The 13,748-nt window shown below is 39.3% G+C and overlaps 1 protein-coding gene across 3 annotated transcripts in view; it reads right to left on the bottom strand.

Moving 5' to 3' along the window:
• The window catches only part of DROSHA (drosha ribonuclease III), a 113,787-nt gene that overhangs the window by 28,578 nt on the left and 71,461 nt on the right, over positions 1-13,748 (bottom strand). For all 3 annotated transcript variants that reach the window (XR_006279074.1, XM_043508433.1, XM_038388590.2), the window contains exons 20-22: positions 11,970-12,029; positions 7,706-7,805; positions 3,410-3,512 (exon numbers count right to left, since the gene is read on the bottom strand). Coding sequence is in view for 2 of the 3 variants with exons in the window: in XM_043508433.1 (XP_043364368.1) it covers positions 3,410-3,512; positions 7,706-7,805; positions 11,970-12,029 (263 nt within the window). In the remaining variant the exon portion in view is untranslated. The remainder of the gene's footprint in view (positions 1-3,409; positions 3,513-7,705; positions 7,806-11,969; positions 12,030-13,748) is intronic.

Below are 13,748 nucleotides of genomic sequence, written 5' to 3'. Positions count from 1 at the left end.
ATTTCTTGTATCCATATTTATAGCTCTTTTACACTGAAAGCCAGCTGACAGTGTCTTTCCACACATGGGCTTTTCAATTACTGTATGAAATGATTACTGTGGAGTTCACCCATAAATTTTATTTTACTTCACTGCTTGTTCATTTTACTTTTATGCTTTCCATGTCTTTTGTGTAGTTACCACCTTTTATACATAAATTAAACTCTGATTATATATATAATGGCCACTTGCTGTGGAATTATTAGGTCCTTCATTAGCATTGCACAAGATTTCTTTGATAGTTACAGGAGTATTTACCATGTAAATGTTTGCTATTACATTATGACAGGAATGGATAAGTGAAAATAATACAGGTAACAGTCCACTAATTTTCATGAAGTTTAAACATCTGAGTACACACTTATAGATCAAATAAAGGTTAGATATATACAAGTGAACTGACTTGAATACACTCTAGCATGACATGGGCAGCCAGCATCACAGGGATCACAAAGGCATATCCCTGACACAAAAGCCACCTCCTGGCAAATTTTTAGTCCCTTTTCCAAAGTATGGGGGAACTACAGCTGTTCAAAGAAAAGGTCACCAGAATTTTTTTTAACATGGCCAAAATAATGTATTTTCCTAAGCATTGTGCTCAGAAACAGCCCAACGGTTTTGGATGAAATTTTCCCCTCAAAAATCAGCCTGAGGCATGGAAAATGTCAGCCCAAACAGTTTGATAACATTTATAAACAACTGAAAACAAGGTCTTATAATGGGAAGTGTCAGATAATCTTAAGAAAGGCCTCACCTACCATAAATATATTACACATACATATATATATACACACAATAGATAAAAAGCAATCTCCACTAGCTTCTAATTCAGTACTGTGGGTAGCATAACCCATTTCCGTAATGTCTCCAATTACTGTATGAAATGATTACTGTGGAGTTCACCCATAAATTTTATTTTACTTCACTGCTTGTTCATTTTACTTTTATGCTTTCCATGTCTTTTGTGTAGTTACCACCTTTTATACATAAATTAAACTTTATTATTGTACTTCGTACATTTGAATTTTCAATTGTAGTGTATAAATCTGAACTGTTGGATTTTATTTTATTGTGAGTGCATGTGTGTGAGTATGTATGTACATAAACATTGTGACAAAGCTCTGTCCTTGTCTCCGTGGGTCCCGCGTTTCCTGGTGGATTTTGCTAGCCTCAGAAGCTCACTGTGACCCTCCATGTAACCCTTCTTTCTCTAGAGACAAAGGTCACAGTCTACTGAGCTATTTTCATCATAAGCCAGCGAGGGAGGTGAGGAGAAGTTATCCTTCCTTGCACAGTCTCTGTTGTCTCCCAGTCTCAGTGATTAAACAGGGGGCAAAGGTCGGGGGGGAGCCCAGGCCCACCCTCTACTCCGGGCTTCAGCCCAGGGACCCTAATAGTATCAGCTATGGTAGTTGACCTTTTAGAAACATGACACATACAATTCCCAGGGCTACTTCCCCACAGCAGCCCTAACTTCCTCGAGCTCCATTTCACCCTTATCTCAGGGCTTCCTTCTGCCTGATATGGTGTGTACTACTCAGCCTCTCCAACAGCGCAACTTCCTCCGACAGCTCCTGACATCTGTCCTGACCTAAATGGGAGGCTTTTAACTAGTTTCAGCCAGTCCCTGATTGGCTTCAGGTGTCCCAATCAACCTAGCCTTCTCCCTGCCTTCTGGAAAGTTCTTAATTGGCTCCAGATGTCTTAATTGACCTGGAGCAGCTGCCATTTCACTTATCCTGGTACCAGGGATTTGTTTAGCCTGGAGCCAATATATCAAAGCCCTGGCTGGGATGATTTAGTTCGGGATTGGTCCTGCTTTGAGCAGGGGATTGGACTAGATGACCTCCTGAGGTCCCTTCCAACCCTGATATTCTATCTCCCACTACTTTTCTATAGCCATCTGGCCTTGCCCCGTCACAACATACACACATATATATATATACACAAAAATGTATTTATATTAATATTTTGTTTATTCTGTCCAGATATAAAGATGAATTATATAAAAAAACCCACTATGTACAATAAAGTGGCTATAACTTGGGATACACTGCACACCAATTTTCATTTGCCTGCCAACTTGTTTTCTGTGCTTTGGTTGATAACAGCAGATGACACTGGGGTTTTCTCTCTTCACTGATACTTGTTACCCAGTGCAATCAGTCATCGAACAAGATTTTAGAGCCCTCCAGCTGATTTGATGCTGGTTCCTCTTTCAGTTGGAAGAATTTTGTTAGCATGCTATACTTTCCTATACTGCCTTGGCTGAATTCTCAAGGTTTGTCTTTGAAGAAAAAACAAACAAAAAACCAACCAACCAACCAAAAAAACCCTAAAATTGTCTTGGCAGGTGTCTGTGCTGGTTTATCCAAGTCTCACAAATTAACAGGCAACGGAAAATGTGTATGACTTGATTCAAACTGTCTGCAAAATCTGGATAGCAGTCAGAACTGGCAAATACTCAGGATTAGGAATAGTCTAGAGAGACATGCTCTAGACATGGACAGTACAGGAGGAAGCAGAACTACAGTTATAGTAAACTTCCTTTTACAGTTAAATTATTCTGTGAACATTTTTACTTCATTGTGAGAAATTCCACAGATTTGCAGGTACATGCAACTTCACTTTGAAGCCCTGAACTTCCACCTGCCTGTCTCTTTACAGAAGCCCAATGTTAATCAGTGGAGTTCACATGGCATTCAGTACCGAAGTGTGTATCATGCATAAGTTAAAGGATCTGGGGACTAGAACCCGTGTCTTCAGAGCCTGGGACAACTGCTAATTCCTACAGTACCACTGGCTGGCTAAGCTAAGGCATAGCGAGGGAGCACTGTGGAGAGTAGGCACCGCAAGAACTACTGCTCAAGAGACAGAGTGACAACCCTCTGATTGGCCAACTGCCCTATTTAATCCCGGCGGTTGCCAGGGCAATCACACAGACATCAGCCTGCTGCAATGCCAGACTTTCCTTGATCTTCAGTCTCTGACTCCAGCCTGTCTCTGACCCTGACTTTTGCCTCCTGAGTCCAGCCTGCTACTCCCTCTGATCTCCAGTCTCCAACCCCAGCCTCACTCTTCGTTACATTCCATACATGTTTCTTCCCATTCCTTATCAGTGACTACTGTCCCTAGTATGCAGACCTCCACCCAGCTGTGACCGCTAGGCTAGACTGCCTGCACCCTGGTCTCTTCTAAGATGAGGTGGAGTTGTAAAGCTTCAGGACTATATATGTAAGTAAAAAAAGGTCAATATTTCATTAAGAAGGTCAGAAACCAATGTTTTTCATAGTCCTACTGCATACAAAATAATATTATGGATAATATATGTAACATGCACACATACATACAGAGTAGGTACATACTTTACCTATTAAGGCTTCAAAACAGTTGGCCATCGCATGACGTAGATCCGATTCCCTACAAAGGTCAGGTCCATGAGCATAAAGCATAAACCGATCCAGTTCCAGCTTCTACAAATACCAACAAAATACGTGAAAACGTCAGTGGAAACAGTTGACCATTTGCACTATAAAAATACAAGCATTCAAGTTATATACATTATTGTGGAACAACTCAGTTTGAGGAAATTGAAAAGCAGTCCTCCAGCTAACAATGGTGCATAATTAGTCCTCAAATATAAAACTAGACTACTCTATTGTAGCTTACTATGTAAACAATTAAAGTTTGATATTGAACTCTTGACAACTATCCAGGATAAAGAAAAATTGTAAAAACAAGGGTGGAAGGAAAGCCATAGGGAGCGATGGTAGTACTGACCTCTATGGATGAGTTTGGTGAGGGAAAAGAGGTAAGAATGAACCTAATCCTGTCTCATGGTTGAATGATGCCACAGTAGTATAATTTCATGATGTTTTTCCTTGAAGAAGTGGGGGAATTAAAGATGGGGGAAAAGATTTCACCAAAGAGAAGAGGAATAAAAGAAAAGGAGTACTTGTGGCACCTTAGAGACTAACAAATTTTTTAGAGCATAAGCTTTCGTGAGATACAGCTCACTTCATCGGATGCATCCGATGAAGTGAGCTGTATCTCACGAAAGCTTATGCTCTAATAAATTTGTTAGTCTCTAAGGTGCCACAAGTACTCCTTTTCTTTTTGCGAATACAGACTAACACGGCTGCTACTCTGAAAGAGGAATAAAGTTAGAGAGAAGTAACCTCGGTGGCCAGAATCCAATAAAAATCCATCTCCTTCCTGAAGCAGGCTTACCGCAGCAACACGTGGCAGTAGCAAATGCCTCTAGTCTGTGGAACAGTTAATCATAGAATCATAGAATATGAGGGTTAGAAAGGACCTCAGGCAGTCATCTAGTCCACCCCCCTGCTCAAAGCAGGACCAATCCCCAATTTTTGCCCCAGATCCCTAAATGGCCCCCTCAAGGATTGAACTCACAACCCTGAATTTAGCAGGCCAATGCTCAAACCACTAAACTATCTCTTCCCCCACAAGGCCATATGACTTTCTTTTTTCCTCAAATGTGAAATATTCACATCAGTCTGTTTTATAATCTATAGCAGTGGTTCTCAAAATAGGGGCGCCGCTTGTTCAGGGAAAGCCCCTGGCGGGCCGGGCCAGTTTGTTTACCTGCCACATCTGCAGGTTTGGCTGATTGCAGCTCCCACTGGCTGTGGTTCGCCGTTCCAGGCCAATGGGGGCTGCAGAAAGTGGCGCAGGCCGAGGAACATGCCTGCTGCTGCCCTTCCCACAGCCCCCATTGGCCTGGAGCGGCGAACCACGGCCAGTGGGAGCCACAATCGGCCAAACCTGTGGATGCGGTAGCTAAACAAACTGGCCTGGCCCACCAGGGGCTTTCCCTGAACAAGGGCGCCCCTAGTTTAAGAACCACTGATCTATAGGACTGCTTTCCTATATATACAGGTACTGAGTCACATGTATCATGTGATATATGATCATTCTGATATGGAAATGCCCGTAGGAGTTACTAGGTTTCCTTTTACATAGTCATCTTTTTGACACAAAGCCATTAAAGGAATTTTTGAAGAAGAGACATTTGTGCATTTTGCAAAATGTGTATTAGAATAGGTTTTCCCCAAACTGGTGTAAGATTCCACAGACCAGTTTCTCATTAGTTTTCAACTGTATCCCCCTAGAGTGCATTTAATAGGTAAGGATGGAGTACTGAAACAGTTTAGAGATGTATGGTCTGAAATGTATATCAATTTAAAAAACAGTGTTGAATTTCCAATAGATAAAACCTATTTGCCATACAACAAAAAAGATATCACTTATATTACACTGCACTTTGTAAACTGAGACAAACTGCTCTGAAGAATCAACATCAAAATAAAATATTGTAGTTTACACTGAATTTAATCTTCTCAAAGGATATTTTCTGCTTTTAGTGTCAACTCCAATTTTTCCAGCTTAATACTTTCTTGAGTAAATTATTAATTTCAGATTTGATCAAGGTAGGTTGCCAATATCTTTTCTAAAACTGGATTATAAAGTAATTTGAGAGCAACAGACATTGGTAGTTTGAATCCCAAAATTATGCAAACAATTTGGGTGCACCAATACCTAGAATAAAATTGGGACTTTGAGAAAGGTAGGTGGCCTACAGGTGCATCTAAAACAGTCTGCCAAAAACAAACAGACAGACAGACAGACAGACAAACAAAAAAAACCAGCCAAACAAAGCAAATCTATCTTTGGCAAATCGAAAGTGTCCCACTTTGAGCTAAAGCAATGATGGAAGGAGATTCCTAAAAGGAAAACCCAGGTGCTCTGTGTCTCCATATGTAGATACAGACTATAAGGTCTGGTCTACACTGGGGGGGGGAGGTGGGAGAGGAGAGGTCGATCTAAGTTACACAACTTCAGCTACGTGAATAATGTAGCTGAAGTCAACATACTTAGATCTACTCACCGCGGTGTTTTCACTGCGGTGAGTTGACAGCTGAAGATCCCCCCTTGACTCCGCCTGCGCCTCTCGCTCTGTTGGAGTACCGGAGTCAACGGGAGAGTGCTTGGCAGTCAATTTATCGCGTCCAGACTAGAAGCGATAAATTGACCCCCGGTGGATCGATTGCTGCCTGCAATCCTGCGGGTAATGTAGACAAGCCCTTAGAGAAGATGGGCCAACTCAGCCAGAAGAAATATTCCCATATATTGGATCCTCAGAGAAATCCACAGAGGACTAGGGCAAACCACAATACAGAAGAGTCTACCTTGTATTATTCAACCACGACCTTTCCAGACAATTACAGACCAACATATACCCGAGATCTTACTTATCTTCTTTGAACTGAAGAAAGTTTGAAGCAATGTGATGTTGTAGAGGGATATTTAAATGGGCTGGGGGAGAAGGGGAGGGAAGGAATGATGGAAAAAAAGCATCCCCCCAAAAATCAGGTACTTTTATATTTAATAAATAAAATATATTTACATTATAAAACATCTATAAGATAAATAAACAACTTTCTCAAAAGATGCCATAAATGTGGTAACATATTTAGAACATGGATATTTTTAAGAACATATGCACCGTTTTCACACAGGATTTTAAATGATAAAGCATGTTAAAGTGTCAGGTAGTTTAACAACAACATATTTATGAATGGAGCTTTGATTGAAAAGCTTTTCTGTAATCTGTACTGTCTTGGTCAGTATGTACTTAAAGAAGCCCTTTGGAAGAAAATTACTGGATTCATTCCTTGCCTCTCCATTCCTGACAGGAAATGAAGAACACAAGACAGGAAGTTAAATGCACAATCTTTGACAATAATTCTGGACTTGATCACACATTTTAAAATTATTGGCTATGGAGAAAGAAAACTAAAAAGGGCATTTTGAAACCATAGGCAATATATTTAGAGTATCAATTTTGGGTGGTGTAATCTTAGTAAGTCTTTGGCTTGCTATATTGTTGTTGTTACAGAAGGGAGGGTGTTTCTTTTAAATCAAATGTAGTAAGATTTTCACTGTTAACAAACCCAACTTTGAACAACAGAATATCAAACCATCATGAAAATGGATTTAATTGGGTTTCTGTAGCATATTCCAATCTTAGTATCACAAAGAAAATTTTAAAAAAATCCACCAAAAATATATTATTCACAGAATCTAACAACAAGCTAAACTTCATAGAACTTCTTGTATTTTTCCATCTTATTTATCACAAAAAGCCCTTCTAATATTATTCTTTGCCAGAAGGCAGTAAACCTGAAAAGTGAATATCCAGTCTGGGAAATAATCAAATGGAGTTTTCTCACCTTTCTCCCCCTATGCTTTCTTGCTACATAAGCTGTACTATAGGTTCTTCTACAACTATCAAATTTGCTCTTCAATTATCCATTCACTACCTACATTCACTAGCTCCAGTGCAACAAACGGTTAAATATTTGAAGGCCTTAATGACAGGAGCCCTAGAAGTCCATATATTAGCTGAAGGAGTCACTCCTCCTGAATGCCCCCTCCATACTCCTCCCTCCCCTTGTCAGATTCCAAATTTGGCTTCCTCAAAGTTTACCTGAAAAACTAATGACAGAGCTAGTGACCAAACTCAAATCCAAAACATATAGTAAAGACACTGATAGGTGGATAGACAGACCAGTAACTAACCCACCCACTGCCAGACATCATAGCTACAGAATTCCAAGAAAGAGATAAAAATGCCTGTACATACCTTGGCCAGCATAGCAAGATGCTGGTTCTGAACAATGGCAGTGCGATATGTAGCTAACCCCCCTTCCTCTAGACTTGGAAACAGGTAGTACAAATGGACACTACAATGAAAAAGTTCAAATAGTCTCAACACTGATACATTTGCTATTAGTGTCTATACCAATTAGCTGCTGCTCTGTGGGATGCTGACACCTCAACATGTTCTCTAATGGGTGACAAAGTTCCCTCCCCACAACAGAACTTCACCAGAGCTATGGTGAACAAACAAACTTGTTTGTTTTTAAACAGTATTGTGTAGATCATCTTTTTACTATTTAGCATACAAGTTTTAACTACCTGAAATCACACATATTGTGTGTACACACTTCTCTGCAGAGTTCAATGGTAGCTTGGACCCCTACAACAAAAGAATGCTGGGGCAAAACACTCAGTAGCAGCAGGCAATCTTTAGGGCGAGAGAAAACAGCTTGATTCCAGATAGGCAAACACAGTAAGGAGACACCATTCAGTCAAACCTGGCCCAAGATGTAGAGGTTTTTTTCAAATGCTTTTACAATACTATTTTTTTTTTAATTCCACTGAAAAGTTTGGGTTTTTGTTTGTTTGTTTTTAAAGGCAAACCTCTCCCTGAAGCTACTGCAAACCGAACATTGCAACAGTGTGCACAAGAGCCTGATGATAGTGAAACTGCATAGTAACTGGCTACACAAAAGTGAAATCAACTAGTCTATTTTTATCCAAGGTGACACATCTGGAAAAATATAATTAACAGTATATATAGTGAAAAATTAATCAGGAACAAACATAATGGACTTTCAAAAGGCCTTTAATAAAGTAGTTCATGAGGTAATTAAGGAATTAATTTAAGGAAATTAAGTACAATCATGGATTATAAATTGACTAAATGTCAGTAGAAGAAAGCAGGAATTAAATCGTCCATCCAAGATTTGCAAAAGTGACCAGTGATTTTGGATGCCTTAGTTTACGGGAGCCCAATCTCAAAGACAATGAGGAGACAGAATCTTTAGAGAGAGTGTGCTCAGTACACTTGAGCTATCTCAAGATGGTCATGCAAAAATTAAAGTGTGACACACTGTATCTCAAAATAACACCCTGTACCTACATATTCACCACAGTTATATAACTTATAATATGTTATGTACTAAGTATGCCTTGTGAGGTATCATTTGAAAAGCCAGGATCTGTTGAACATTACTATCTTGTTGAATTGTATGTATTACCATTGTAAGTGACGCCATGAAGTTTTGCATGTGTGTTACTGAAATATGTGGTGAGTTTGGGAGATGCTCACAGTTAGCCTTTCCGTGGCAACAAAGGAGCAACTAACACCTCCAAGACAGATTAACATCAGAATTAGTCAGCCATGCATTGATGGCCTATCAAGGAGAGTCTACTCTCCTAGTGGACCCCTCCCAAAGACTCCTGAGAGAGCACATACAAGATGGAGGCTGTCTAACCCCTATGACACAGCGAGGATCTTTCCAGCACCTGGAAGAGAGTATAAAATATGGGGGAATGACATTGCCACTTTGCCTCTCTCCTCCCACATCTCAACACCTAGAAGCAAGAACATTTGCAAGACAAAGGGAAACATCCTTGAACTGGGGAGAAGAGATGGTCCTAACTAGGCTTTCTAGTTAGTATGAATTATGAATTGAATTCTGCCTGCAACACCCAGTACGGTGAGATAAAACTACTTGATTCAAATCTTGCTTAGTCTGATCAAGTTTGGGATTTAGAGTGTGATTTTATCTTTTATTTCTTATGTAACCAACTCTGGCCTTTATGCCAAACACTTACAATCACTTAAAATCTATCTTTCTGTAGTTAAACTTATTTTAATGTTTTATTTTTACCAGTTTGTCTAAGGTGCTTGAGGAATCTACTCAGACTACAAAGGCTGGGGCATGTCCACTACACTTTGAAGGAGTGGCAAACTAATTAATGATCTTACACTGATCAAGAAGGTCTTGAGTAGTGTACATTCTGGGGTACAAAGCTGGAGCTGGGGGGATTTGCTGGTGTCTCCCTGTGTATAGTTCATGAGTGACTGTGAGAGCCTGCAAGTAACTTTGGGTGTGCCTTCAAAGGGTAATGGCTATGTGAGAGCAAAGTCTGAAGGGGCTGCTTGTCACTAGCAGAACAGTATGAGAGGTACCCTGATACAGAGACTAAAAGGGGACACAGCAGTCTCACAGTCCAGATTGTACGCCGGAGGGTATCACACAAGGTACCTAAAATCATTAGTCAGTTTTAAAAATCTGGGCCTCAGTTTAATAAAAGGTTAACAGTGAGGTATCATAAGGGTCCATACAGTGATTTTCAAATATTCATCAATGATCTGGAAAAGCATGCAAAGAGCAAGATGGAAAAAATTTCAGATGACAAGAAATTATTTAAATTAGTCAACAATAAAAACTGCTCAATTGTTTTCCTCAACTGGGGCAAAAATTAGGTGAATAGGCCATATGATTGTTGAGATACTGACAAATGCAAGGTATCACATATTGGGAGGAATAATCTGAATTACTTGTTGCTGAGTTCTTTATGTAATTATGTCAAATTTGTAAAAATGTAAAAAAGAATAAAGGTTTATATAGATAATGAAAACTTTCAATTACTTTAGAGAGGGTATTCTGGCCCACTGGATCACAGACACACACTCTTGTTTGTATACAAGTATGCAATATATCTCTAGAGAGGAAGAGGGATTATTTCAGATCTCCTTGTAAAACATTTCTTTTTTAGAGAATGGTAACAAACTATACATGTAGAAGTTGCATATTTTAATGCACTATAGTAATAGCGTTTATGAGTGTGGTGTGGATCTCTCAGAAATGTCATTGTTGTTTCAGAGGTTAACACTGAAAACGAAGGATTTGTCTCCAATGTGGGGTAATGTGCTTTATGGGGGTGTGATTTCCAACGCATGCTTACATGTTGGACATTAATTGGTCTATAGACCCCGCTGATGCACACAAAGGTTCTCTAGTGCACTTTAACACAGTACTATTTTGAACAGCACTACGTTAAAGCGCGAATGCGCAAAACAATAATACACTTTAGAAATCATAACCCCATAAAGCGATACCCCATTGCATAGACAACCCCAAAATGTACACTGAAATTTACATACAAATCCAAATATACAGGTTTTTAAGTCTCAGAGGATTGTGTACTATTAAACAATAGTTTTTAAGCAGTAATACTAGGAATTTGTGTTCCATCACAAAAAATTTACCTCCGCTCTCCTTCTAGAAAAGGCCACAGATTTTTAAAGTAAAGAAACAGATATTGACAGTGGCCCGTAATCCAGAGTAGTTGTTGGGTATCAGAGGATAGTTACAAAAGTGCAATTTTGTTATCCATAATACCATGAGCTTTTTTAAAAGCCTCCCCTTAAGCACACTGACTACTTCCCTCTTAAAAATGGACTGACAAGGGCTCTGGAAAAGGATTTAAAATCTTTCACTTTGAATGCTGATATTGCTGTTTGTCACAAATGGATGGCACTTTTCACCAAGCTGGCTGCCACTTGCACTAGGCTGAGAAAGGCCAGTATTTTTGTAATTTTCCAGTATTTACTGCTTTCAGAAGACTCGGTTTAGCAAAATGGGGTGTGATTTTTAATGAACTGTAAATTTTGTTTTGTGTTATTATTTTCAAATGGTTTGTACGTGAATGTAAATATATATTGGTGAAAGACAAGATGCAAGCTGTGCCCCTAAGGACTGAGGTTTAGAAAATAATCCCCCTAAAAAATTCTACACATTCAATATTGCTTGTAAACACCACTCTTGAGATTAGAGGGGAAGAGATCAAGGGAAGGCATGGAAACAGAATGACACATTTAAAAATAATCTCTCTCCTTTTTATAAATTGGTTATAAGCTCTAAAGTATTTGGCCCAAGACAAGTTGATCTCCTACTGTCATGAGCAACTTCAAATAGCATTTGACAGGACAGAGACATTAGCCTTTCATTTTGTAATCTTACTCTTCACAGCGCCAGCATTGTAAGAGGCTTGAAAAGAAATATACGCAGATGTGCGGCTCTTAAAATCATTGCAAGGATACTGGACAGCAAATACACAGACTATCCAAACCTTCACATTTGAAAGTGTAATACAGTTGAATGTTAAGGAAAAATATATATATATATATATATATATATATATATATATATATATATATATATCGAATGAGACACAATATAGAATTTTGTAGAAAAATTCCAAAAACTTACCTAGTTAAAAATTCCACCACAGCATCTCCCAAAAATTCTAAACGTTCATTGTGGTTAATCCTGAAAGAGTATTTTGAGATTTATTGTCAGTAACCCCAGTGAATTTTGGTTATTTGTACAGTAAAGTTTAATTCTTTTGGTGATCAGGAAGGGAAATGATCCTGCTGCTTTGCTATTTTGATACGTTCATCTCTGATATATAGCAAAGAACCTGTGGGTTATCAAACTCAGAACTGATACCACAGGTCTTTGAATCTTCATAGATTATTTATCAGCATTTAACAGGGAGAAAGGAAGCAGGATTTCTGAATAGCAGTGTGTAATGGCATGCTGAGATCAGGCTTTTTAAAGACTAGGTGATTTAAAATAAATCACCAACCTTAGCTCAGTGCACTGCTGGGGAGATGTCTATAACAAACAGAAACACCTCCTGGACCTGATGACTCTACAATTGATTTGTTGGTGCATCTCCAACTACATGGTAGTCTGTATGTTCTTTTATTTTTCATAGTCCCTTTAATGTCAAAGACAAGTGTCCTCTGCCCCATTTTCTGAGATTTCCTTCAGGCTCGTAGGAGGATTTACTAGAACAGAAGAAGATGCCTTCAAAGACTTTATCAAACTAATAATAACTATGTTCCCTCTCTTTTCCTCTCTTGGGGTCCTCCTATCTCTCTTGCTCTCATTTTTTTATTGCTTCTATGAGTGCTCTATCTTACTTTTTGTTTAAATTTTTTTTCAAGCCCTCTCCCATTAACAGGTTTATTAACATGTAAGGGACAGAAAGCTAGGCACTACCAGATGAGTAAGATAGGGAACTAGTCTCAGTACAGAATATCTCAAGCTTCAGCAAACATTTATGCATGCTTAACTTTAAGCACGTGAAGTAGCCCCATTGATTTCATAGGTCATGTTTGTAGAATCGAGGCCTAAGACACTGGTGGTTTCTTTCCAGAGGTCCCTTTTCAAGTGTCTGACAGCTTTTATTGCAATTTGCTCTTGCTCAAATTATTAAATCACTTATCTAACTTTTTAAAAAGCAGAATTTCAGTAGGGGTTCAAGCACCAAGTGCTATTTAAAAGCAAAGTGTTAGTTATAGTATAACTTCTCTTTGTAGAGGCATAATGGCAAACAGATCTGAGAAGTATGGATTTTCCAGTCCATTCAGCGGAGATCGTATAATTACTGAGTGCTTTCTCCTTGTTTTTCTTTCCCTTTGGGAGAAGGAGTGAATTTTTGATGGATATTAGACCTATACTTGCACATATTATTTTATAATTGGGAGTACAATAGTGTAAATACACCAGAACTCCAAGAACAATGTAAAGGGACTAGAATGAATCTTTAAGCTCAGCCCTGTGGAGCAGAACAATCCCATGGGGAGCGTCACTCAGAATCACAGTTCCTCCTCTGTTGCTCTCAACTTGCCCCAAAGCGGGATGGAATAATTTACAACAACCTTTTAGGGTAGTGTAGCGTCATGCGCCCAGCATTCACCTCATCCATTTGTTTGCAGGTGTTCCTGCTTCCTCAGCCCACACCCAGAGCTGTACTCTGGGAGAGTCTTACATGGCAGTGCATGGAGGTAGAATCACAGAAGCAGAGGGCTGGCAGGGAACTTGAAAGGTCATCAAGTCCAGCCCCTACACTGAGGCAGGACCAAGTATACCTAGAACATCCTTGATGGGTGCTTGTCCAATCTGTTCTTAAAAACCTTCAATGATGGGGCTCCCACAATCTCCCCTATTCCAGATCCTACCTACTCTTGTAGTTAGAAT

The sequence above is a fragment of the Dermochelys coriacea genome, chromosome 2, assembly GCF_009764565.3.
Source record: "Dermochelys coriacea isolate rDerCor1 chromosome 2, rDerCor1.pri.v4, whole genome shotgun sequence".
Classification (NCBI taxonomy): domain Eukaryota; kingdom Metazoa; phylum Chordata; order Testudines; family Dermochelyidae; genus Dermochelys; species Dermochelys coriacea.
Note: the sequence above shows the minus strand (reverse complement) of the source record. Positions and strands in the feature narration are given on the sequence as shown.